This window comes from Sebastes fasciatus, chromosome 15 (assembly GCF_043250625.1).
Source record: "Sebastes fasciatus isolate fSebFas1 chromosome 15, fSebFas1.pri, whole genome shotgun sequence".
Taxonomy (NCBI): Eukaryota; Metazoa; Chordata; class Actinopteri; order Perciformes; family Sebastidae; genus Sebastes; species Sebastes fasciatus.
Window position 1 is genome coordinate 10,291,964 of NC_133809.1, and position 26,932 is coordinate 10,318,895.

Consider the following 26,932-nt stretch of genomic DNA (forward strand, 5'->3'; position numbering starts at 1 on the left):
GGACTCAGATGTGTCAGTCAACACAGCAGAAAGCACAACCAGCATGACTCTCATCACCATCCTCATCTGGACGCTGGCCTGCTGCTGTTTTACAGGTTCATTCACTCAGCAACATTTCAGACATGATGTGCTGCCTTTTCTCTCATTTATTTCTGCTGATCAATGAATGATTTGTTTTTGTCTGCAGGATGCAGCGGTCAGGTGACTGTGACTCAGCCTCCAGTAGTGACATCTACTCCAGGATCCACCGTCTCTCTCACCTGTAAGATCAACCCTGCTGTTCCAACTTGTAGTAGTAATGCTGATTGTATGAGCTGGTATCAACAGAAATCTGGAGAGAGTCCAAAGCTCCTAATAAGATATGCGAGCACACGTGAATCAGGAACAGCAGCTCGGTTTAGTGGCAGTGGAAGCAGCTCTGACTTCACTTTGACCATCAGTGGAGTTCTGACTGAAGACGCAGCAGTTTATTACTGTCAGAGTTACCATAGCGGTTATGTGTTCACACAGTGATTTGTAGTCGTACAAAAACCTCCCTCAGTCCGACTGCAGAGACACTGAGCTGTTACAGCAGGAACCGACTGCAGCTGCTGAAGAGGAAGAGACTCTGACACAGACCACTGAACACAGAGCTGACAGGAACCTCACCAAGCACACACTACACATTCACACTAATAACTTCATTAAAGAGATTATTAAAATATCTAATAACACATCATGTTCTGTTCACATTTACTCTCAGCTAAAGAAACAAATGTTGCCTGATCACATATCTGAGTCATGATGTATTCCTCCCTAAAAATCAAGTTCTTGTTATTCTCCACATTGTTTTTAATCCAAAAAAGATGTATTATTTACTTTTCTTTACTATAATGTAATATCACTCTCTATACTAATTTAAAAAATATAATATTGATATTTACATGATGAATCTTTAAGCAAGTGTGCTATTAGTATACTGTACTTATTTAAAACTTGAGAGAGAGAGAATGGATACTTTCAGTTTACTTTTTATGTACTTATCAGAGATATACTTAAGTATAGTATACTTGGATTATACTTGTACTTAATCTTTTGATTGAAATATACTTAAGAAAAGTATAATTAAGTATTCTTGCCTTATAGGCCTACAGAAAGGTATACTTGGTTTGTAGTTGTATTAACTTTTTGATAGAGTAGCCTATTAAAGTGTGTGAGAGTTTGTAAAAGAATGTTTTGATATGAATTTACTTCAATTCATCAAGAATTTCTTCGTTCACCATGGAGATGCGTTTAATGTTATGTTGTACATTTTACACTTCAAAAAAACTTAAATGGATTTCTAATTAAGGTGAACTATCCAAGGTAGCTACAAATTTTAAGTGAAAGCATGCAGATGATCAAATAAAAAGCCTTAACAAGGCAGATTTACTGTATAATAGCCATAGATAATAGCCGATGTAACATGATCAGCTCCTCTATCACATGCAGAGTCAGTTGAACAGTCTGCAGAGTAAAACACTGCAGATCATGTAAAGTCATAACAAAACACATGGACTTGTTCTCTGTTACTTCCTTGTTGATCGATGATGGAGATTCGAACTTCGTCAATTTGAAATTGATGCGAAAGGATGAATAATAGTTTTTGTTGTTTAGACCAATGAAACCACACACACATTCATCACACACACACACCTGAGTGACGTATACCTGGTCCCACTGGGACTGTTGATGTTTTCCTTCTGTCAACCCTCAGAGGACTGTTTCTCTTATTGTGAAAAGCCTGTCTTGAATGAGCCTAACAAACTGAACCAGGATCAGTCTGTTTCATAAAGACACTCAGAGCTGATCAGAGCCTGAATTCATCAAAACGTGTCAGAGGAGGAAATCAGTCTGAACCGGACAAAAGCTTTCAGAGTGACACATGTTTGTTCCCTCTTTTAGGATGAAGAGTGAAAGGATTTTATCAACTTTCCTAACAGGAAGTGACTCATATCTCAGCTGAAATGTATCAGAGCTGCAGAGGAGTTTAACCTGTCAGCAGCTGCTGGTGGAGCTCACACGGATGTTTTGGGAACGCTTGATGACATTAAACTTATTCAAGGATCTTTTGGGGAAAACCCCCTGTCCTTTTAAGTATGGCCATCTCATCGAATGAGGAAAAACTCCCCCCAAAACAACCCCTTTAACAGGGAAAAAATATGGAAGAAACATCAGGAAGAGCAACAGAGGAGGGATCCCTCTTCCAGGACAGACAGATGTGCAATTTTAGTCCCTTTAAGGGATAGTTACCACTTCTTCAATCAATCTTCAAACCATGCAAATAATACATTTAAAACCCTTAACAAGAAAGAGGACTGATTGAAAAAATAAAAGCCAGAAGACGGAGGGTTTTAAAAAAACTAAATTGAGGAGATAACCAATAAGAGAATATTGGATCGTGTTTTCTCAAATGTAAGAGCCTGTATGATCTGACCTCTGACCCTGACCTGAAGTACATGATCAAGAAAAGAGCAAAGGACTGAATACAAAATCAATCTCATGTCAATCTGGAGTTGTTGTGAACCTGCACAGCCAGCAGAGGGCACCATTGCTGCACTTTTCTTTTTTTTTTACACATGATCTGACCCCTAACCCCACAAGACCACAGTGTCACAGCTGAAGCATCTGGATTAACAGACTGAAGTACACGATCATGAAAAGAGCTAAGAGTTAGCCAAAGTTGTTGTGAACCTGGACAGCCAGCAGAGAGCAGCCTATTTATGACCTTTGGGAAACTTTGCAAAGACAGAAACAGCAGAGAGATGAGGAACAGAGAGTCTAAAGTTTCTACATGTTCTTAGTCAGTCCACAGGGAGACGGAGCCTCTACCTACTCCACCTCATCTCTCCCTTTCAGTTTCACAAGAACAGGCGTGGGTTTGCCTTTTTTAATGTATTTTTGCATTTTTTTAATGCGTCACTGCTCCTCACAGTTTAAGTTCTCCTGTCACAGAGAGTCTGAACTGTTTTCATGCACTCACACTGAAAACTGCATCAGGATGATGTTGTCAATAACTCTGATTGTCGTGTTGGGTTTTCTGAGTCAGGGTGAGAGATTCTGAAAATGTATCTGACATTGTGGCTTTAATTGATGTCTAATTTATTATCATCTAAACTGTTGATTCTCAAGGTTTATATTTCATTTCTCATTTCAGAGACTTCTGCAAACAAGTTTCTGACTCAGGCTGACAAATTCAAGTCTGTTAGTGTTGGAGGGACCGTGAGCATCAGCGCCACAGGGAGTTCAGATATTGGTGCTGATCTCAGTTGGTACCTTCAGAAACCTGGACAGGCTCCCAAACTCCTTATATACCAAGCATCAACTCTCTTCTCAGGGACTGCGTCTCGATTCAGTGGCAGTAGCTCTGGTTCTGACTACACTTTAACCATCACAGGTGTTCAGACTGACGATGCTGGAGATTACTACTGTCTGGGCTACCATGGTAGCTATGGATTCACACAGTGATTTAGAGCCGTACAAAAACCTCCTTCAGTTTGACTGAAGTGAAACCGGCCTGCTGCAGGTGCAGAGGGTTGGTGAAGAGACTGTGATGAGGAGAACTGGTCCAGTGAACACAACACAAGAGTCATCAAGCAGAACCACAATGAATCTAAATAAAACTAGAACAAACTCACAGACACTCTTCCATATACAGTTTAAACTCATAATCTTGTCATTCAGTCTCTTTATGAGTAAACTGGGGAGGATAAACTCTTGTTCTCTTGTTGGACTATAGCCACTGATATCAAAACATGTTGAAAAGTGTTTCTACCAACAGCTGCACAAAACAATCTAATGTAAAAGAAAATTCCAATTTACTATTCTTCATTTTAAAAATCCAAAATATTTCATTTTCTAAACAGAGCCTTTCCTTTCAAAATATCACAAAGAAGTACAAAAAATACAACCACTAACAAAGTACTATTTATGTAAACCTGATATACTAAAAGGTATAGTATACGATGTTTGATACTGAGATGACCAAGACTATATTTTTCATAATAAATATATAATAAAGGAAATACAAAGACAGTGACTAATCCACAGTTTTATTCAATGATGGTTTATTGTTCATGCCACATTTCTGATGAATGAACAGTTCATGTTGGAGTGAAACTAAACTAAAATTCAGTTTATTTTGAAAAGTATTGAACATAACATGCAGAAGATCCATATAAGAAAGCAGCATGCACACTGAAATGAAAATTATTGTATAAAGAAGATTAATTATTTATTTTTTCTTTACTTTTCTACACCAGACAGAGAAACGATCACAGTCTCCTTGTAACAAAGTAATTTTTTTACCGTTTTATATCAGTTGCTACATGGTTGAATGAACATGATGCTTATTAATAAACTTCTAATATAAATATGTTTCTTCTATTATCCATTCAGATGATAGATGGTGTAAATCCAAGCAGTATTCCTCCTGATTTAGTGTCCCACGTTGCCTTCAGTGTGTTGAGAGCAGAGAAATGATTTCCATAGAGAGGAGGCTTTGCATCGTCAGCTGATCCTCCAGTGAACTGAGAAGGTTTATAGTCCTGTGAGTTCAACACTGCAGGACTCAGATGTGTCAGTCAACACAGCAGAAAGCACAACCAGCATGACTCTCATCACCATCCTCATCTGGACGCTGGCCTGCTGCTGTTTTACAGGTTCATTCACTCAGCAACATTTCAGACATGATGTGCTGCCTTTTCTCTCATTTATTTCTGCTGATCAATGAATGATTTGTTTTTGTCTGCAGGATGCAGCGGTCAGGTGACTGTGACTCAGCCTCCAGTAGTGACATCTACTCCAGGATCCACCGTCTCTCTCACCTGTAAAACCAACCAGGCTGTTTACAGATCTAGTAGTTATGGTGATTGTATGTTCTGGTATCAACAGAAATCTGGACAGACTCCAAAGCTTCTAATAAAATATGCGAGCACACGTGATTCAGGAACAGCAGCTCGGTTTAGTGGCAGTGGAAGCAGCTCTGACTTCACTTTGACCATCAGTGGAGTTCTGACTGAAGACGCAGCAGTTTATTACTGTCAGAGTTACCACAGCGGTAATGTGTTCACACAGTGATTTGTAGTCGTACAAAAACCTCCTTCAGTCCGACTGCAGAGACACTGAGCTGTTACAGCAGGAACCGACTGCAGCTGCTGAAGAGGAAGAGACTCTGACACAGACCACTGAACACAGAGCTGACAGGAACCTCACCAAGCACACACTACACATTCACACTAATAACTTCATTAAAAACATTATTAAAATATCTAATAACACATCATGTTCTGTTCACATTTACTCTCAGCTAAAGAGACAAATGTTGCCTGATCACATATTTGAGTCATGATTTATTCCTACCTAAAAATCAAGTTCACATTATTCTCCAAGTGTTTTTAATAAAAAAAAATATATTATTTACTTTTCTTTACTGTGATGTAATATCACTCTTTATACCAATTTACAAAGGAGAAATTTTGATGTTTACATGATGAATCCAAAGCAAGTGTGCTATTTGTATACTTATTTTAAACTTGAGAGAGAGAGAGTATACTTTCAGTTTAATTTGTATGTACTTATCAGAGATATAATTAAGTATACTTAGCTTATACAGACAATTACAGAAAAGCGTAGCATACTTGGATTATACGTTTACTTAATCTTTTGATCGAGATATACTTAAGAAAAGTATAATTAAGTGTTCTTGTCTTATAGGCCTACAGAAAGGTATACTTGACTGGTAGTTGTACTAACTTTTTGATAGAGTAGCCTATTAAAGTGTGTGAGAGTTTGTAAATTGATGTTTTGATATGAATTTACTTCAATTCATCAAGAATTTTCTACGTTGTTCGATTCTTCGTTCACCGTGGAGACGTGAGAAAAATGTATACATTTTTTTATAATCGCAAAACATCAAGTCAAATAGCAAAAGGAGCAAGTCTCTTTATGTAATACATATAAATCATTAGCTAAGTACTATAAGTTAAAGTATACAACGTGTACTTTCATAAACTAAAAAGTGGGCTACAAGTATATAACTATTAAACTAACAGTATACCTATTCACTTGTAGTATACTTGAACTTTACTTAACTTCATAAAATAAACTCTAAGTATACTACTTTGTCGTGAGGGTTTTCATTTTCCACAGAGAGGAGAATCAGTTGAAGTTATAAAACCAGTTAATTTCTTTCTCTTCATAAAATAAAAGAGCAAACACTTCATGAAGTTATGTATCAGTGAAATCTTTATTAGCAACAACATCAGTGATCAACATGACAGTTATTAAGCTCACTCACATGAAGCTGCTGAGCGACACACATTCCTCTCTAAGTTATTGTTGTCCAACACTTTACAGCAGTGTTGTTCTCTGTCACACAAAGCTTCAGTTTCCTCTACAAGCATTCAAACTGCTATTGATCAGAGCTGCTCCCCCCCACACAGAGCTCCTGTCCTGGGCTTCAGCCGGCCCCTCTAGCCCTTACACTGGCTCCTGTGGAGGGACTGGGTCTGGCTGTGGTCCTGATGGAGGACCCTGCAGGAGTACAGCTCTCCTTCCATCCAGCGCTCCTGGCTCAGGCTCAGGGTGCTGCTGCTGCTGTAGCGGCCGCTCTTCTCCTCCTCTGAGCTGCTCAGGACCCCCTCCGTCACCTCCGTACCGTCCACCTGCCAGCTCACCACGGCTCCCTGAGGAGAGTAGCCGGTCAGCAGGCAGGCCAGCGTGGCCGAGCCCCCAGAGAGCTGCTCAGAGGAGGGGGGAAGCAGAGAGACTGAGGGCCTGACCATGGTGCCAGCTGGAGGGGAGAGCAGAGACACACAAGGAGCAGATGAACTTCCACTGTAGGACAGACAGCTGGACATGAGACAGTTATGATACCTGACAGAGGTTAACACTACTGTGGATCAGCTGTGTGCATGATACTGTGATCAGACAGAGGAGAGGAGCTGACACATGGCAGGAAATGAGGAGTTAACATATAAAACACAATAGTAAAACTTTGTTTTTTATTTAAAGTAATGAATCTTCTACTGTGGAACTCTTCTTATATATCTAATAGTTAATATGCAACATGACTTATCTGTGATTTTAAAGTGGAACATTGTATTAATGATCATTAAATTAAATCTTCTTTGTAATGTGTGACAGTAAATGATTCATTGCTGCGATGCAAATGTAACATCTGTATTCAGTTGTAGACTTTATCATCTGTCTGTTTCACTTCCTTTTCACCACTTTAAACTAACGAACTGTGAAGTCAAACTACAGCGATACTAAATGAACATATGAACTCTTAAATTAGTTTTAACGGCATTTGCAACAGTTTTTATACCTAACAATCATTTAAATGTTACAGTAAAACATAAAACATAAGAAAATTTAAATTAAATTTTGCTGTTATTTTCTGAACATTAAAATGTTCCTGCAGAACAAATTTACAACCAAACTTTATTAAACAAATATATTATTGGAAAAATAGCAAAAATTATTCTGCATATATTTTCACCATAACATCTTCTTTAATACTAAAAGAATATTAATATTAATATTTTCCTAAACTTCAATGCCAGCCAAGATTAATAGACAGCAAAAAATAATATCCACATGTAAATTATCCAAATATAATTTCTTGTTTCATCAAATTCGGATGCAAAAGTTAGTATTAAAAGAATATTTCATGTTGTATAAATTATGAATCTCTGGTACTTACAGTTAATGATGAGTTTGGTTCCTCCACCAAAAGTCCACCACAGTGATACAAACTCATTAAGTGGCCGTACAAAAACCTCCTGCACTGTGAACAAGCATCTATCCACTGAAAATACTCTCTGCCTTTTCAATTAACACATAAACAATTATACTTTATTGAATCTATAAATATTAAATTAATGAAATGGATGGAAATTATGTATAAATGAAGATTAATTATATAATTTTGCTTTACTTTTCTACACCAGACAGAGAAACGATCACAGTCTCCTTGTAACAAAGTCATTTTTTCCCAGTTTTATATCAGTTGCTACATGTTTAAATGAACATGATGCTTTTTAATAATAATAATTTATAAACCCATATTACAAAGAATTGAAATATGTTATTTATCTCCAGTAAACCCTGTCAGTAGATTAAAGGCAGACAAACAGACATATCATACCAACCACAGTGGACACAAACTCAACCTTAAATCCTCAACTGCACTTCTAATATAAATATGTTTCTTCTATTATCCATTCAGATGATAGATGGTGTAAATCCAAGCAGTATTCCTCCTGATTTAGTGTCCCACGTTGCCTTCAGTGTGTTGAGAGCAGAGAAATGATTTCCATAGAGAGGAGGCTTTGCATCGTCAGCTGATCCTCCAGTGAACTGAGAAGGTTTATAGTCCTGTGAGTTCAACACTGCAGGACTCAGATGTGTCAGTCAACACAGCAGAAAGCACAACCAGCATGACTCTCATCACCATCCTCATCTGGACGCTGGCCTGCTGCTGTTTTACAGGTTCGTTCACTCAGCAACATTTCAGACATGATGTGCTGTCTTTTCTCTCATTTATTTCTGCTGATAAATGAATGATTTGTTTTTGTCTGCAGGATGCAGCGGTCAGGTGACTGTGACTCAGCCTCCAGTAGTGACATCTACTCCAGGATCCACCGTCTCTCTCACCTGTAAGACCAGCCGAGCTGTTTACAGATACAGTAGTTATGGTGATTATATGTTCTGGTATCAACAGAAATCTGGAGAGAGTCCAAAGCTCCTAATAAAATATGTGAGCACACGTGAATCAGGAACAGCAGCTCGGTTTAGTGGCAGTGGAAGCAGCTCTGACTTCACTTTGACCATCAGTGGAGTTCTGACTGAAGACGCAGCAGTTTATTACTGTCAGAGTTACCACAGCGACCCAGTGTTCACACAGTGATTTGTAGTCGTACAAAAACCTCCCTCAGTCCGACTGCAGAGACACTGAGCTGTTACAGCAGGAACCGACTGCAGCTGCTGAAGAGGAAGAGACTCTGACACAGACCACTGAACACAGAGCTGACAGGAACCTCACCAAGCACACACTACACATTCACACTAATAACTTCATTAAAAAGATTATTAAAATATCTAATAACACATCATGTTCTGTTCACATTTACTCTCAGCTAAAGAGACAAATGTTGCCTGATCACATATTTGAGCCATGATTTATTCCCCCCTAAAAATCAAGTTCTTGTTATTCTCCACATTGTTTTTAATAAAAAAAAAAAATGTATTATTTACTTTTCTTTACTGTAATGTAATATCACTCTCTATACCAATTTAAAAATGAGAAATATTGATGTTTACATGATGAATCAAAAGCAAGTGTGCTATTAGTATACTTATCTTAAACTTGAGAGAGAGAGCGTATACTTTCAGTTGAATTTTTATGTACTTATCAGAGATATACTTATGTATAGTATACTTGGATTATACTTTTACTTAATCTTTTGATCGAGATATACTTAAGAAAAGTATAATTAAGTATTCTTGCCTTGTAGGCCTACAGAAAGGTATACTTGACTTGTAGTTGCACTAACTTTTTGATAGAGTAGCCTATTAAAGTGTTTGAGAGTTTGTAAATGAATGTTTTGATATGAATTTACTTCAATTCATCAAGAATTTTCTACGTTGTTGGATTCTTCGTTCACCGTGGAGACATGTGAGAAAAATGTATTTCTTTTTTTATCATCACAAAACATCAAGTCAAATAGCAAAAGGAGAAAGTCTCTTTATGTAATACATATAAATCATTAACTAAGTACTATAAATTAAAGTATACAAAGTGAACTTTCATAAACTAAAAAGTGGGCTACAAGTATATAACTATTAAACTAAGAGTATACCTATTCACTTGTAGTATACTTGAACTTTACTTAACCTCATTAAATAAACTCTAAGTATACTACTTTGTCGTGAGGGTTTTCATTTTCCACAGAGAGGAGAATCAGTTGAAGTTATAAAACCAGTTAATTTCTTTCTACTCTTCATAAAATAAAAGAGCAAACACTTCATGAAGTTATGTATCAGTGAAATCTTTATTAGCAACAACATCAGTGATCAACATGACAGTTATTAAGCTCACTCACATGAAGCTGCTGAGCGACACACATTCCTCTCTAAGTTGTTGTTGTCCAACACTTTACAGCAGTGTTGTTCTCTGTCACACAAAGCTTCAGTTTCCTCTACAAGCATTCAAACTGCTATTGATCAGAGCTGCTCCCCCCCACACAGAGCTCCTGTCCTGGGCTTCAGCCGGCCCCTCTAGCCCTTACACTGGCTCCTGTGGAGGGACTGGGTCTGGCTGTGGTCCTGATGGAGGACCCTGCAGGAGTACAGCTCTCCTTCCATCCAGCGCTCCTGGCTCAGGCTCAGGGTGCTGCTGCTGCTGTAGCGGCCGCTCTTCTCCTCCTCTGAGCTGCTCAGGACCCCCTCCGTCACCTCCGTACCGTCCACCTGCCAGCTCACCACGGCTCCCTGAGGAGAGTAGCCGGTCAGCAGGCAGGCCAGCGTGGCCGAGCCCCCAGAGAGCTGCTCAGAGGAGGGGGGAAGCAGAGAGACTGAGGGCCTGACCATGGTGCCAGCTGGAGGGGAGAGCAGAGACACACAAGGAGCAGATGAACTTCCACTGTAGAACAGACAGCTGGACATGAGACAGTTATGATACCTGACAGAGGTTAACACTACTGTGGATCAGCTGTGTGCATGATACTGTGATCAGACAGAGGAGAGGAGCTGACACATGGCAGGAAATGAGGAGTTACCATATAAAACACAATAGTAAAACTTTGTTGTTTATTTAAAGTAATGAATCTTCTACTCTGGAACTCTTCTTATATATCTAATAGTTAATATGCAACATGATTTATCTGTTTTAAATAGGAACATTGTATTAATGATCATTAAATGAAATCTTCTTTATAATGTGTGACAGTAAATGATTCATTGCTGTGATGCAAATGTAACATCTGTATTCAGTTATAGACTTTATCATCTGTCTGTTTCACTTCCTTTTCTCCACTTTAAACTAACGAACTGTTAAGTCAAACTACAGCGATACTAAATGAACATATGAACTCTTTTAACAGCATTTGCAACAGTTTTTATACCTAACAATCGTTTAAATGTTACAGTAAAACATAAAACATAAGAAACTTGAAATTAAATTTTGCTGTTATTTTCTGAACGTTAAAATGTTCCTGCAGAACAAATTTACAACCAAACTTTATTAAACAAATATCTAATTGGAAAAAAAGTGAAAATTATTCTGCATATATTTCACCATAACATCTTATTTAATACTAAAAGAATATTAATATAAATGTTTTCCTCAACTTCAATATCAGCCAAGCTTAATAGACAGCAAAAAATAATATCCACAACATGTAAATTATTCAAAATATTTTTTCTTTTATAAAATTCGGATGCAAAAGTTAGTATTAAAAGAATATTTCATGTTGTATAAATTAAAAATCTCTGGTACTTACAGTTAATGAGTTTGGTTCCTCCACCAAAAGTGTACCACAGTGATACAAACTCATTAAGTGGCCGTACAAAAACCTCCTGCACTGTGAACAAGCATCTATCCACTGAAAATACTCTCTGCTTTCTCAATTAACACAGAAACATTCATACTTTATTGAATCTACAAACATTAAATTAATGATATCAATTGAAATTATCGTATAAATGAACATTAATTATATAATTTTGCTTTACTTTTCTACACCAGACAGAGAAACGATCACAGTCTCCTTGTAACAAAGTCATTGTTTCACAGTTTTATATCAGTTGCTACATGGTTAAATGAACATGATGCTTTTTAATAATACCTCATAAACTCATATTAAGCAGAACTGAAATATGTTATTTATCTCCAGTAAACCCTGTCAGTAGATTAAAGGCAGACAAACAGACATATCATACCAACCACAGTGGACACAAACTCATCCTTAAATCCTCAACTGCACTTCTAATATAAATATGTTTCTTCTATTTTCCATTCAGATGATAGATGGTGTAAATCCAAGCAGTATTCCTCCTGATTTAGTGTCCCACGTTGCCTTCAGTGTGTTGAGAGCAGAGAAATCATTTCCATAGAGAGGAGGCTTTGCATCGTCAGCTGATCCTCCAGTGAACTGAGAAGGTTTATAGTCCTGTGAGTTCAACACTGCAGGACTCAGATGTGTCAGTCAACACAGCAGAAAGCACAACCAGCATGACTCTCATCACCATCCTCATCTGGACGCTGGCCTGCTGCTGTTTTACAGGTTCATTCACTCAGCAACATTTCAGACATGATGTGCTGCCTTTTCTCTCATTTATTTCTGCTGATAAATGAATGATTTGTTTTTGTCTGCAGGATGCAGCGGTCAGGTGACTGTGACTCAGCCTCCAGTAGTGACATCTACTCCAGGATCCACCGTCTCTCTCACCTGTAAGACCAGCAATGCTGTTTACGGAGGCAGTTATATGTTCTGGTATCAACAGAAATCTGGACAGCCTCCAAAGCTCCTAATAACACTTGCGAGCACACGTGAATCAGGAACAGCAGCTCGGTTTAGTGGCAGTGGAAGCAGCTCTGACTTCACTTTGACCATCAGTGGAGTTCAGACTGAAGACGCAGCAGTTTATTACTGTCAGAGTTACCATGAAATAAACAGTGCTGGTGTGTTCACACAGTGATTTGTAGTCGTACAAAAACCTCCCTCAGTCCGACTGCAGAGATACTGAGCTGTTACAGCAGGAACCGACTGCAGCTGCTGAAGAGGAAGAGACTCTGACACAGACCACTGAACACAGAGCTGACAGGAACCTCACCAAGCACACACTACACATTCACACTAATAACTTCATTAAAAACATTATTAAAATATCTAATAACACATGTTCTGTTCACATTTACTCTCAGCTAAAGAGACAAATGTTGCCTGATCACATATTTGACTCATGATTTCTTCCTCCCTAAAAATCAAGTTCACATTATTCTCCACATTGTTTTTAATAAAAAAAATGTATTATTTACTTTTCTTTACTGTAATGTAATATCACTCTCCATACCAATTTACAAATGAGAAATTTTGATGTTTATGTGGCCCGGGCCCAACAGCCAATGGCAAGGCCGCAACTTAAAGTACCAGTTAGATTTACAATTAATGTTTTTGCTTAGAGCCGACAACGCCACCTAGGAAATACTTGGAGCCTAGGACTCTGATAAATTCAGGTTCTTTTACATCAGGGGAGCAGAGTTAAAAACACAGGCAGAAGTTTAAATCAATTTAAAACCAGATTTATTGCAATTAAAATAGCATGGGTCTAAAAATGAATGTTTAATCTAAAAGCTAAAAGGAATAAAATGTTACTAGCAACAAGGTTAAAAACCCTATAAAAAGTCCAGTCCAATGAAGTCCAATCCAGCTCTTTAATCCAGTTCAGTCCAATCTAGTCCAATCCAATCCAGCGATCCTCCTCGTGTCCGCGTCTTAGCTCCTCCCGTACTCCCACAGCCGTCTGCCCGTCTCGGCCGTCTCTCCAGCACCGTCCGAAAGTTTTTTGAGTGAATCTGCGTTGGCGGACACGGTCTGCTGCATGTAGTCTCACAGGACTCTCAGGTCGCTGGGCTGGTAGGTAGTAGCAGGAGGGCTTTTCTGCTGCACTGCTGTCTCTGGACTGTCTCTGACTGAAGATCTCCTCCTCTGCTGCAAGCCGTTCTCTCCTTTTGTCCTCTCCACCTGTGCTGCATCCTGCTAATTGCAGGCTCTCCGCCACACCTGCCGCTCCTCTCCTAATCAGTGTCTTTGGGGGTGTGGCTGTCCATGGGTCTCATTCCAGTTCATGACTTAAAAACACTTCAATTTACGTATTAAAAGCAATCAAAACAACCAACATGCAGGGATAAAAAACACACAATAGAATAAAAACCATAAAAACATGCAAAATAGAATAAAATCAACCATAAAACATAAAACATGCACAAGTCATTTTTGACCCTGTCACATTTACATGATGAATCAAAAGCAAGTGTGCTATTTGTATACTTATTTTAAACTTGAGAGAGAGTATATACTTTCAGTTTAATTTGTATGTACTTATCAGAGATATAATTAAGTATACTTAGCTTATACAGACAATTACAGAAAAGTATAGTATACTTGGATTATACGTTTACTTAATCTTTTGATCGAGATATACACTGAAAAAAATTGTACTTTGGATCAACTTTAAAAAATTGCTCTAATTTTTTACAGCTAAATTTATTAGTTTTTCTCAAATTGTATTTATGATTTGGTTGAAACCGTAATTATGATTTAATATAAATCAAAATATTTGTTTGGCCAAAGTCAAAAACTTACATTCACACAAAGTAAAAAGATTATTTATTATGAAGACCATAAACTATTTTTTTTACTTTGTTACAACTTAATTTTTCATTTTGGATAAAACTAATATTTACTATTACATCCAAGTAGAGTTTTACTTTGGAATAAACTAATTAAAATGCTCTAATTTTTTACATCTAGTTTTATTAAGTTTTCTCAAGTCAAATTTCTGATTCAGTACAAACAAACTAAAATTTTAATTTACCTTAATCAATATATTTTCTTTAGTTGCAAGCCAAAATGATACTTTATCTGTGTCAATATAATATCATTTTTTGCTTTTTTACAACTTACATTTTCACATAAACAAAAGCTAGTAGAAGTTTCACATAAGATCAAATTAAAAAAACATTTTGTTACAGACAATGTTTAGTTTAGTTTACTATTAATAAAGACAGGAATATTCTCTTCAAATACCTAAATGTTTATTGTGATGTCTTTTTAAAATATGCATCACCTTTCTGTTATGTACTAAAAAAAAGAAGAAAAAACCCCCCCAAAAAAGGAAACCCACAATGAATTGTGCGGCCAATAAAGCTAGCAAGTATACTCAACACTTGAGGAAAAATACATAGTAACTATAAAATCAAATAAATCATGATCTTTTCAATGTTTTTTAAACCTTATGCAACCTTTCTGTAACCTTAACCACAGATATCTTAACATGTGAAACGGGTTTGTACATCTCTCCTTTAGAACCTGAGATATGTAATGTAATAGCCATTAAGAAATGTAAAAATAGATTCTAACAGTGTTAAAACTTGACTATCCTTTGATAAAATGACCAGAATGTATGAATGTCACATTATTTTGAACCATTACAAATGTGAGATCAAGAGACCCAAAAAAACAACCAAGGAAAAGTGCAGTTCAATTGCTGGGGGTGCAATCTATGAACAAAGCTTGCTCTTTTGTGCATAAGTCAGTTTAAGAACATTACCATTACTAGTACTGAATTGCTGGTCATTGTGAATTTAGCATTATTCACATTTCAGTGTTAATAACAGTGCCACAATATTTATACCACAGAAATAATTCTGTTAACAGGGAAAATCTGAAATTAAGGCCATCTATCTTTCAACTCTTCCACTCCTGATTCCTTTCCCATAATGTCCTGTCTTTGCAGTGAAAAAGTCTTGTCCATTTTGTCCTTTATCACTGCACAGTTGTTTCGCTTCTTCACATCACTTAAAAGTGACAGTCTCTGTTAGGTATGTCGTTGGCCTTTCCACTTTTTTTTTGCTGGCAATGCATCCTCTGGAGCCAGTTTTGAATTAAAGTCTGTTTCTCTCTCTTATTTACAATTAACAATGAAACTCTTCCATCATCTTGGAATGTATTTGAATACAAGCTATAAAACAGAACAAAAAACATGCTGTATCCAAATGTCTTTCTTGATTGATCCAGTATTTAGAGCTTGACACTCAGACTGCACACTTTGCGTGTCATTTTCTTTGGCTCTATCTCCATGAATATTTTCTGTAGTGCATCAAAAGTGTATTTGAGCTCACCTGGATAGCTCAAGTTTAGAGCATAGATGAAGCCAAATAACATGGCACATGCATGTGCGACCGATGGCAACTCATTAAGGACTTCCACACCTTCAAGAACAATCCCAATGTCATGTGGTGGCTGGAGAGGATCCTCCTCCTCCCTGATGACAAACACTGCCATTGTACACCTCTCAAGCTCGGTTTCAGCTTCATCCTTCTGCACAACCTGATAAAAAACAAGACATTTATGAGAAAACGATTCTGATGAAACCACTGACTGATGTACCAATACAAGAAAATATCTATACAAACAATTCTCTCAATCAAATCTCAATAAAAAACTTAAATTGGGGTTCTAGTGATGCGAAAATGTTAATGACTTGCAAAGTCCAGCAGATTAATGGCAGCTCCTCCAAATATTTTCCTCATAGCAAACATTTGACTTTATCGCAAATAAAGCATTGGTACACGTATTAATAAAACCTATATCCAAAAAGTTATAACATCTTAAATAGTACAATACAGTAGCATATATACTACTATAAGATTCACTATAATGTTAAAAGATACAACTGCCTTGTGTCTTCATATTTTCATTAATTTCAATCTGGCCACAGACTGACACTTTCCACAATCCAATATTTGGATATAATATTGATTTTATGTTCAGGCTTTTGCTGATCCATCTGCACTGCTGCTGCTCTGAAGTGACAATTATTTCACACTGCACTTAAAATATCTTAATACGTTCCAGCCAAATATAGCCACACTATAGCGTTTTACAAAATATTACATATAAACTAGCACATACACTTTAGTCGTTGTGTTAGACATATTAAATTCTAAAAAAACATGAGGATTAATGACCACTGGGGGGGCAGAGAACTCCACAATAATTATAGGCATAGTCAAATGTACGGTACATGAATGTATGATACGTTTGACTATTTTTATAGGAACTGACACCATGTATATGAGCTTTAAAGTTTGAATATTCAATGTTTTATCTTGTCTAAAGCTTAAGTGATTCATGCAAAACTACTTACCAGATACTCCTTGATAAGTTTGTCCACGTCTTCCCCAAGGTACAGAATAAGGCACTTCAGCAGACACTCTTTTTTGATTCACCTCGAGGCTCTAGGTGAGAGCACAAACACACACATATAATGCAAAACTATGCTGTCCAATTTTGCAACTTATCGGTGTAACCTGAAGATTCAAACACTACATAATGCACATATGGGAGTTACAGCGATTGTGATTTACAAATGCTTTTAGCAAACCAGTTAAAAGGCCCGTCAAACTGAGAAGATAAACGTAGTACATCTTCCAACGTGTAATCTAACTCCACAATCAAATGTGTTGACAAGATGAGCACTATTGCTTCTATTTACAATGTTACTATTTATGTGATATAAGGCACATTTTTGTGTATTGTATGTACCAGTACATACTTGATCAAGAACTTTCAGTATGTTCCAGGTCTTCTCCCTGACAACTCCTCCCTTGTTTCTGATGATGTCAATCAGCTTGCTGTGGTGCTTGTCCAAGGACGCCAGGAATCGCAGTTGAAGTGGAACAGTTGTGATCCTCATGAATTCAGCATTAATCTTTAAAAAACAAAATAGCACATGCAAATGTTCTTACATTACACGTTACATTACAGCGGTGTGGTGTGTGAAATCTTATTTTTGACATCAAGTAGGTTTCTTATGATAGGGGATAATATCATTTACTTTACAGGCCACCACTGAAGTTACTTACCTCATCCATTGTGAACAATGCAGGCCATCTCTCTTTCAACTCTTCCACTCCTGATTCTTTTCCCACAATGTCCTGTCTTCGCAGTGAAAAGGTCTTGTTCATTTTGTCCTTTATCACTGCACGGTTGTTTCGCTTCTTCACTTCGCTTAAAAGTGTCAGTCTCTCATTTTCTAATTGCTTATCTGAGCAGATTCACTGCTTGGAGGGTACCCTGATGGAGGGAGGTGGGGGTCTGGAGGGTACCCTGATAGAGGGAGGTGGGGGTCTGGAGGGTACCCTGATAGAGGGAGGTGGGGGTCTGGAGGGTACCCTGATAGAGGGAGGTGGGGGTCTGGAGGGTACCCTGATGGAGGGAGGTGGGGGTCTGGAGGGTACCCTGATAGAGGGAGGTGGGGGTCTGGAGGGTACCCTGATAGAGGGAGGTGGGGGTCTGGGGGGAGCTGCATGTTTTTTCTGGCCTTTTCAGACATGGGATACCTAACTTTTAAAATAAACGAGGTTCCATGCAGTAACCAGACAGCGAGCTGAGGCTGTAAACAGACCGGCTGTGGATGAGACGGCCGGTGAACGTGCGTCACCTCCGTCAAATTACGTTTTGTTTGTTAAACACAAGTTTTAATAAATTGATTTCGTTTTTACTCCAAAGGTTTATGACACTTACAGTAACGTTCATTATGGTCGTCAATTCAGTAACGTTAAAGTGTCCGCGGAGTTTCACCTAGTCCTCCTCACCTGGCTCTGCTGCTGCAGCTCTCTGTGTGTCTCTGTGTGTGAGAGCGGCGGAGGAGCCCAGCCCCGCCCTGGTAGAAACATGTCCAGACCCGCCGGCCCTCTACCCTTCTCCCGGTCTCCCGGTATAACACAGCCAGGCCTCTCCCGAGCACTTTTCTCATGTGAACTCCGGACAATGTCCGGAGAAAATAACATTAGCATTAACATTATCTCCAGTATTGACTTAGCACTTGTCAAACGTTGGAAAAGAAAGGTTTCTCTCTACATGACACATTAAAGCAGATAACCTGGTTTAGCTAGTGTTAGCTAACACCCGCGCAAAATACAAGAGACAGTGTAAAATAGTTGTCCATCCTGCCACTAACCATAAATGTACACGGAAAACACATGTGCCCCTAAAAACAACACAATTTAGAGTTCCTACCTTGTTTAAAAGAGTTTTCTTGAACAGCAGTCGTCCTCTCTGTTGAAGCGAGGTAATGGCAGACAGTAAACTTCACGAAGGAGCGAGCTGATGTGACGTCATGTGGTCACATGACATGAAAATCTCTGGCTTGAAGTGAAAATACTATTTGAGTTAAATTATTGCTTTACTTTACTCCAGGGGGAGTATTATTTGCTTTAAAGCAAAGTGAAAAAAACTGGTTTAAACCAGAAAGCATGATTTTCAATCAGACCAATATAGAAATGCACTTTAAATGAATGACACAGGTGATTGACTTTTTTCAGTGTACTTAAGAAAAGTATAATTAAGTATTCTTGCCTTATAGGCCTACAGAAAGGTATACTTGACTGGTAGTTGTACTAACTTTTTGATAGAGTAGCCTCTTAAAGTGTGTGAGAGTTTGTAAATGAATATTTTGATATGAATTTACTTCAATTCATCAAGAATTGTCTACGTTGTTAGATTCTTCGTTCACCGTGGAGACATGTGAGAAAAATATATCAATTTGTTTATCATCGCAAAACATCAAGTCAAATAGCAAAAGGAGAAAGTCTCTTTATGTAATACATATAAATCATTAGCTAAGTACTATAAGTTAAAGTATACAAAGGGAACTTTCATAAACTAAAAAATGGGCTACAAGTATATAACTATTAAACTAAGAGTATACCTATTCACTTGTAGTATACTTGAACTTTGCTTAACTTCATAAAATAATCTTGAAGTATACTACTTTGTCGTGAGGGTTTTCATTTTCCACAGAGAGGAGAATCAGTTGAAGTTATAAAACCAGTTAATTTCTTTCTACTCTTCATAAAATAAAAGAGCAAACACTTGATGAAGTTATGTATCAGTGAAATCTTTATTAGCAACAACATCAGTGATCAACATGACAGTTATTAAGCTCACTCACATGAAGCTGCTGAGCGACACACATTCCTCTCTAAGTTGTTGTTGTCCAACACTTTACAGCAGTGTTGTTCTCTGTCACACAAAGCTTCAGTTTCCTCTACAAGCATTCAAACTGCTATTGATCAGAGCTGCTCCCCCCCCCCACAGAGCTCCTGTCCTGAGCTTCAGCCAGCCCCTCTAGCCCTTACACTGGCTCCTGTGGAGGGACTGGGTCTGGCTGTGGTCCTGATGGAGGACCCTGCAGGAGTACAGCTCTCCTTCCATCCAGCGCTCCTGGCTCAGGCTCAGGGTGCTGCTGCTGCTGTAGCGGTCGCTCTTCTCCTCCTCTGAGCTGCTCAGAACCCCCTCCGTCACCTCCGTACCGTCCACCTGCCAGCTCACCACGGCTCCCTGAGGAGAGTAGCCGGTCAGCAGGCAGGCCAGCGTGGCCGAGCCCCCAGAGAGCTGCTCAGAGGAGGGGGGAAGCAGAGAGACTGAGGGCCTGACCATGGTGCCAGCTGGAGGGGAGAGCAGAGACACACAAGGAGCAGATGAACTTCCACTGTAGGACAGACAGCTGGACATGAGACAGTTATGAGACCTGACAGAGGTTAACACTACTGTGGATCAGCTGTGTGCATGATACTGTGATCAGACAGAGGAGAGGAGCTGACACATGGCAGGAAATGAGGAGTTAACATATAAAACACAATAGTAGAACTTTGTTTTTTATTTAAAGTAATGAATCTTCTACTGTGGAACTCTTCATAAATATCTAATAATTAATATGCAACATGACTTATCTGTGATTTTAAATGAGAACATTGTATTAATGATCATTAAATTAAATCTTTCTATCTTCTTTATAATGTGTGACAGTAAATGATTCATTGCTGCGATGCAAATGTAACATCTGTATTCAGTTAAAGACTTTATCATCTGTCTGTTTCACTTCCTTTTCTCCACTTTAAACTAACGAACTGTGAAGTCAAACTACAGCGATACTAAATGAACATATGAACTCTTAAATTTTTTTAACAGCATTTGCAACAGTTTTTATACCTAACAATCGTTTAAATGTTACAGTAAAACATAAAACATAAATAACTTGAAATTAAATTTTGCTGTTATTTTCTGAACGTTAAAATATTCCTGCAGAACAAATTTACAACGAAACTTTATTAAACAAATATCTGATTGGAAAAAAAGCGAAAATTATTCTGCATATATTTCACCATGACATCTTCTTTAATACTAACAGAATATTAATATTAATATTTTCCTAAACTTCAATATCAGCCAAGCTTAATAGACAGCACAAAATAATATCCACATGTAAATTATCCAAAATAATTTTTTCATTTTATAAAATTGTGATGCAAAAGTTAGTATTAAAAGAATATTTCATGTTGTATAAATTATAAATCTCTGGTACTTACAGTTAATGATGAGTTTGGTTCCTCCACCAAAAGTCCACCACAGTGATACAAACTCATTAAGTGGCCGTACAAAAACCTCCTGCACTGTGAACAAGCATCTATCCACTGAAAATACTCTCTGCTTTCTCAATTAACACAGAAACAATTATACTTTATTGAATATATAAATATTTATTTAATGATATCAATTGAAATTATTGTATAAATGAAGATTATTTGTTTAATTTTTCTTTACTTTTCTACACCAGACAGAGAAACGATCACAGTCTCCTTGTAACAAAGTCATTTTTTCACAGTTTTATATCAGTTGCTACATGGTTAAATGAACATGATGCTTTTTAATAATAATAATAACTTATAAACTCATATTAAGCAGAACTGAAATATGTTATTTATCTCCAGTAAACCCTGTCAGTAGATTAAAGGCAGACAAACAGACATATCATACCAACCACAGTGGACACAAACTCATCCTTAAATCCTCAACTGCACTTCTAATATAAATATGTTTCTTCTATTATCCATTCAGATGATAGATGGTGTAAATCCAAGCAGTCTTCCTCCTGATTTAGTGTCCCACGTTGCCTTCAGTGTGTTGAGAGCAGAGAAATCATTTCCATAGAGAGGAGGCTTTGCATCGTCAGCTGATCCTCCAGTGAACTGAGAAGGTTTATAGTCCTGTGAGTTCAACACTGCAGGACTCAGATGTGTCAGTCAACACAGCAGAAAGCACAACCAGCATGACTCTCATCACCATCCTCATCTGGACGCTGGCCTGCTGCTGTTTTACAGGTTCATTCACTCAGCAACATTTCAGACATGATGTGCTGCCTTTTCTCTCATTTATTTCTGCTGATCAATGAATGATTTGTTTTTGTCTGCAGGATGCAGCGGTCAGGTGACTGTGACTCAGCCTCCAGTAGTAACATCTACTCCAGGATCCACCGTCTCTCTCACCTGTAAGACCAGCCGAGCTGTTTACAGTGACAGTAGTTATGGTGATCGTATGCACTGGTATCAACAGAAATCTGGACAGCCTCCAAAGCTTCTAATAAAACTTGTGAGCACACGTGAATCAGGAACAGCAGCTCGGTTTAGTGGCAGTGGAAGCAGCTCTGACTTCACTTTGACCATCAGTGGAGTTCAGACTGAAGACGCAGCAGTTTATTACTGTCAGAGTTACCATAGCGGTGGTGTGTTCACACAGTGATATGTAGTCGTACAAAAACCTCCCTCAGTCCGACTGCAGAGACACTGAGCTGTTACAGCAGGAACCGACTGCAGCTGCTGAAGAGGAAGAGACTCTGACACAGACCACTGAACACAGAGCTGACAGGAACCTCACCAAGCACACACTACACATTCACACTAATGACTTCATTAAAAACATTATTAAAATATCTAATAACACATCATGTTCTGTTCACATTTACTCTAAGCTAAAGAGACAAATGTTGCCTGATCACTTATTTGAGTTATGATTTCTTCCTAGGTAAAAGTAAAGTTCACATTATTCTCCACATTGTTTTTAATAAAATAAAAAATATTATTTACTTTTCTTTACTATAATGTAATATCACTCTCTATATCAATTTACAAATGAGAAATATTGATGTTTACATGATGAATTCAAAGCAAGTGTGCTATTAGTATACTTATTTTAAACTTGAGAGAGAGAGAGTATATACTTTCAGTTTAATTTGTATGTATTTATCAGAGATATAATTAAGTATACTTAGCTTATACAGACAATTACAGAAAAGCGTAGCATACTTGGATTATACGTTTACTTAATCTTTTGATTGAGATATACTTAAGAAAAGTATAATTAAGTATTGTTACCTTATAGGCCTACAGAAAGGTATACTTGTCTTGTAGTTGTACTAACTTTTTGATAGAGTAGCCTATTAAAGTGTGTGAGAGTTTGTAAATGAATGTTTTGATATGGATTTAATTCAATTCATCAAGAATTTTCTACGTTTTTGGATTCTTCGTTCACCGTGAAGACATGTGAGAAAAATTTATTATTTTTTTTATCATCACAAAACATCAAGTCAAATAGCAAAAGGAGAAAGTCTCTTTATGTAATACATATAAATCATTAGCTAAGTACTATAAGTTAAAGTATACAAAGTGAACTTTCATAAACTAAAAAATGGGCTACAAGTATATAACTATTAAACTAAGAGTATACCTATTCACTTGTAGTATACTTGAACTTTACTTAACTTCATAAAATAAACTCTTAGTATACTACTTTGTCGTGAGGGTTTTCATTTTCCACAGAGAGGAGAATCAGTTGAAGTTATAAAACCAGTTAATTTCTTTCTCTTCATAAAATAAAAGAGCAAACACTTCATGAAGTTATGTATCAGTGAAATCTTTATTAGCAACAACATCAGTGATCAACATGACAGTTATTAAGCTCACTCACATGAAGCTGCTGAGCGACACACATTCCTCTCTAAGTTGTTGTTGTCCAACACTTTACAGCAGTGTTGTTCTCTGTCACACAAAGCTTCAGTTTCCTCTACAAGCATTCAAACTGCTATTGATCAGAGCTGCTCCCCCCCACACAGAGCTCCTGTCCTGGGCTTCAGCCGGCCCCTCTAGCCCTTACACTGGCTCCTGTGGAGGGACTGGGTCTGGCTGTGGTCCTGATGGAGGACCCTGCAGGAGTACAGCTCTCCTTCCATCCAGCGCTCCTGGCTCAGGCTCAGGGTGCTGCTGCTGCTGTAGCGGCCGCTCTTCTCCTCCTCTGAGCTGCTCAGGACCCCCTCCGTCACCTCCGTACCGTCCACCTGCCAGCTCACCACGGCTCCCTGAGGAGAGTAGCCGGTCAGCAGGCAGGCCAGCGTGGCCGAGCCCCCAGAGAGCTGCTCAGAGGAGGGGGGAAGCAGAGAGACTGAGGGCCTGACCATGGTGCCAGCTGGAGGGGAGAGCAGAGACACACAAGGAGCAGATGAACTTCCACTGTAGGACAGACAGCTGGACATGAGACAGTTATGATACCTGACAGAGGTTAACACTACTGTGGATCAGCTGTGTGCATGATACTGTGATCAGACAGAGGAGAGGAGCTGACACATGGCAGGAAATGAGGAGTTAACAAATAAAACACAATAGTAAATCTTTGTTTTATATTTAAAGTAATGAATCTTCTACTGTGGAAATCTTTATCAATATCTAATAATTAATATGAAACATGATTTATTTGTGATTATAAATGGGAACATTGTATTAATGATCATTAAATTAAATCTTCTTTATAATGTGTGACAGTAAATGATTCATCGCTGCGATGCAAATGTAACATCTGTATTCAGTTATAGACTTTATCATCTGTCTGTTTCACTTCCTTTTTACCACTTTAAACTAACGAACTGTGAAGTCAAACTACAGCGATACTAAATGAACATATGAACTCTTAAATTTGTTTTCACGGCATTTGCAACAGTTTTTATACCTAACAATCATTTAAATGTTACAGTAAAACATAAAACATAAATAACTTGAAATTAAATTTTGCTGTTATTTTCTGAACGTTAAAATGTTCCTGCAGAACAAATTTACAACCAAACTTTATTAAACAAATATCTGATTGGAAAAAAATGGAAAATATTCTGCAAATATTTCACCGTAACATCTTCTTTAATACTAAAAGAATATTAATATTAATATTTTCCTAAACTTCAATACCAGCCAAGATTAATAGACAGCACAGAATAATATCCACATGTAAATTATCCAAAATATTTTTTTCATTTTATAAAATTGTGATGCAAAAGTTAGTATTAAAAGAATATTTCATGTTGTATAAATTATAAATCTCTGGTACTTACAGTTAATGATGAGTTTGGTTCCTCCACCAAAAGTCCACCACAGTGATACAAACTCATTAAGTGGCCGTACAAAAACCTCCTGCACTGTGAACAAGCATCTATCCACTGAAAATACTCTCTGCTTTCTCAATTAACACAGAAACATTCATACTTTATTGAATCTACAAACATTAAATTAATGATATGGATTGAAATTATTGTATAAATGAAGATTATTTATATAATTTTGCTTTACTTTTCTACACCAGACAGAGAAACGATCAGTCTCCTTGTAACAAAGTCATTTTTTCACAGTTTTATATCAGTTGCTACATGGTTAAATGAACATGATGCTTTTTAATAATAATAACTTATAAACTCATATTAATCAGAACTGAAATATGTTATTTATCTCCAGTAAACCCTGTCAGTAGATTAAAGGCAGACAAACAGACATATCATACCAACCACAGTGGACACAAACTCATCCTTAAATCCTCAACTGCACTTCTAATATAAATATGTTTCTTCTATTATCCATTCAGATGATAGATGGTGTAAATCCAAGCAGTATTCCTCCTGATTTAGTGTCCCACGTTGCCTTCAGTGTGTTGAGAGCAGAGAAATGATTTCCATAGAGAGGAGGCTTTGCATCGTCAGCTGATCCTCCAGTGAACTGAGAAGGTTTATAGTCCTGTGAGTTCAACACTGCAGGACTCAGATGTGTCAGTCAACACAGCAGAAAGCACAACCAGCATGACTCTCATCACCATCCTCATCTGGACGCTGGCCTGCTGCTGTTTTACAGGTTCATTCACTCAGCAACATTTCAGACATGATGTGCTGCCTTTTCTCTCATTTATTTCTGCTGATCAATGAATGATTTGTTTTTGTCTGCAGGATGCAGCGGTCAGGTGACTGTGACTCAGCCTCCAGTAGTGACATCTACTCCAGGATCCACCGTCTCTCTCACCTGTAAGACCAGCCAAGCTGTTCACGGAGGCAGTTATATGTTCTGGTATCAACAGAAATCTGGAGACACTCCAAAGCTCCTAATAAAATATGCGAACCAACGTGAATCAGGAACAGCAGCTCGGTTTAGTGGCAGTGGAAGCAACTCTGACTTCACTTTGACCATCAGTGGAGTTCAGACTGAAGACGCAGCAGTTTATTACTGTAAGAGTGTCCATAGCGACCCAGTGTTCACACAGTGATTTGTAGTCGTACAAAAACCTCCCTCAGTCCGACTGCAGAGACACTGAGCTGTTACAGCAGGAACCGACTGCAGCTGCTGAAGAGGAAGAGACTCTGACACAGACCACTGAACACAGAGCTGACAGGAACCTCACCAAGCACACACCTTATTTTTAATTCTGCTTCTCACTTCAAAGTATAACGTTTACCATTCTCAGATTGGAGCAGAGACTTCTCCTCTAGTTTCTTATGTTCTATTGCTTCATTAGCTCCCTGACCATCCTTCACAGTGACAGAGACTAAGATTGCAAAAGTGTTGTTTATGCCCCAATTCAGAAAATCTGGATTTTTTTTAAAGTACTTTTTTTCATCCAACACCACCTAACTCAAAGCCAATCCCAATTTTGCTCTCATTTCTGGGCTATAAAATATTTTGCTTTTGACTCTAGCCATCGTGTTTAAACAAGCTACTGTCTGTTCTTGTGTCTCGACCCCAAACCAGGAAGTGTGACCTGTATTCCTTTACCAAATAGAAGTCTATTCAAGTGTGCTATTAGTATATTTATTTGAAACTTAAAATAACACAAAAACATTACTTTTTATGTACTTATCAGAGATATACTTAAGATATACTTCTGTACATATACTTCCTCCTGAATGTCAGCTGCCTCCAGTTACAATTCACAATGTAGAAATTAAACAGGTCTCTTCATACAAATACCTGAGTTATGATAGA

General features: G+C 37.8%; 1 protein-coding gene, 1 long non-coding RNA gene and 6 gene segments (V, D, J or C); 2 read left to right on the plus strand and 6 right to left on the minus strand.

Annotated features, from left to right (window-relative positions):
- Positions 1–26,932, plus strand: part of LOC141783884 (immunoglobulin kappa light chain-like) — a 203,016-nt gene that overhangs the window by 86,311 nt on the left and 89,773 nt on the right. The gene's annotated exons all lie outside the window — the stretch shown is intronic.
- Positions 1–26,932, plus strand: part of LOC141783883 (Ig kappa chain V-III region MOPC 63-like) — a 172,987-nt gene that overhangs the window by 79,398 nt on the left and 66,657 nt on the right.
- The window catches only part of LOC141783881 (Ig kappa chain V-III region MOPC 63-like), a 144,258-nt gene that overhangs the window by 7,183 nt on the left and 110,143 nt on the right, over positions 1–26,932 (minus strand). Inside the window, 1 exon segment of the V gene segment in view lies at positions 7,727–7,762. Within this exon segment, the coding sequence occupies positions 7,727–7,762 (36 nt within the window).
- LOC141783889 (Ig lambda-1 chain C region-like) lies at positions 6,242–7,091 on the minus strand. The segment is given in 1 exon segment: positions 6,242–7,091. A coding segment is annotated over 1 exon segment (387 nt).
- Positions 10,053–10,704, minus strand: LOC141783902 (Ig lambda-1 chain C region-like). The segment is given in 1 exon segment: positions 10,053–10,704. A coding segment is annotated over 1 exon segment (387 nt).
- LOC141783910 (uncharacterized) lies at positions 14,398–17,028 on the minus strand. The gene is made up of 2 exons (XR_012597376.1): positions 16,957–17,028; positions 14,398–16,136 (listed from the first exon to the last, which is right to left on the minus strand). It is a non-coding gene; the product is annotated as an uncharacterized LOC141783910 (long non-coding RNA).
- LOC141783905 (Ig lambda-1 chain C region-like) lies at positions 19,690–21,776 on the minus strand. The segment is given in 2 exon segments: positions 19,690–20,260; positions 21,182–21,776. A coding segment is annotated over 1 exon segment (312 nt).
- LOC141783895 (Ig lambda-1 chain C region-like) lies at positions 23,541–25,598 on the minus strand. The segment is given in 2 exon segments: positions 23,541–24,110; positions 25,024–25,598. A coding segment is annotated over 1 exon segment (312 nt).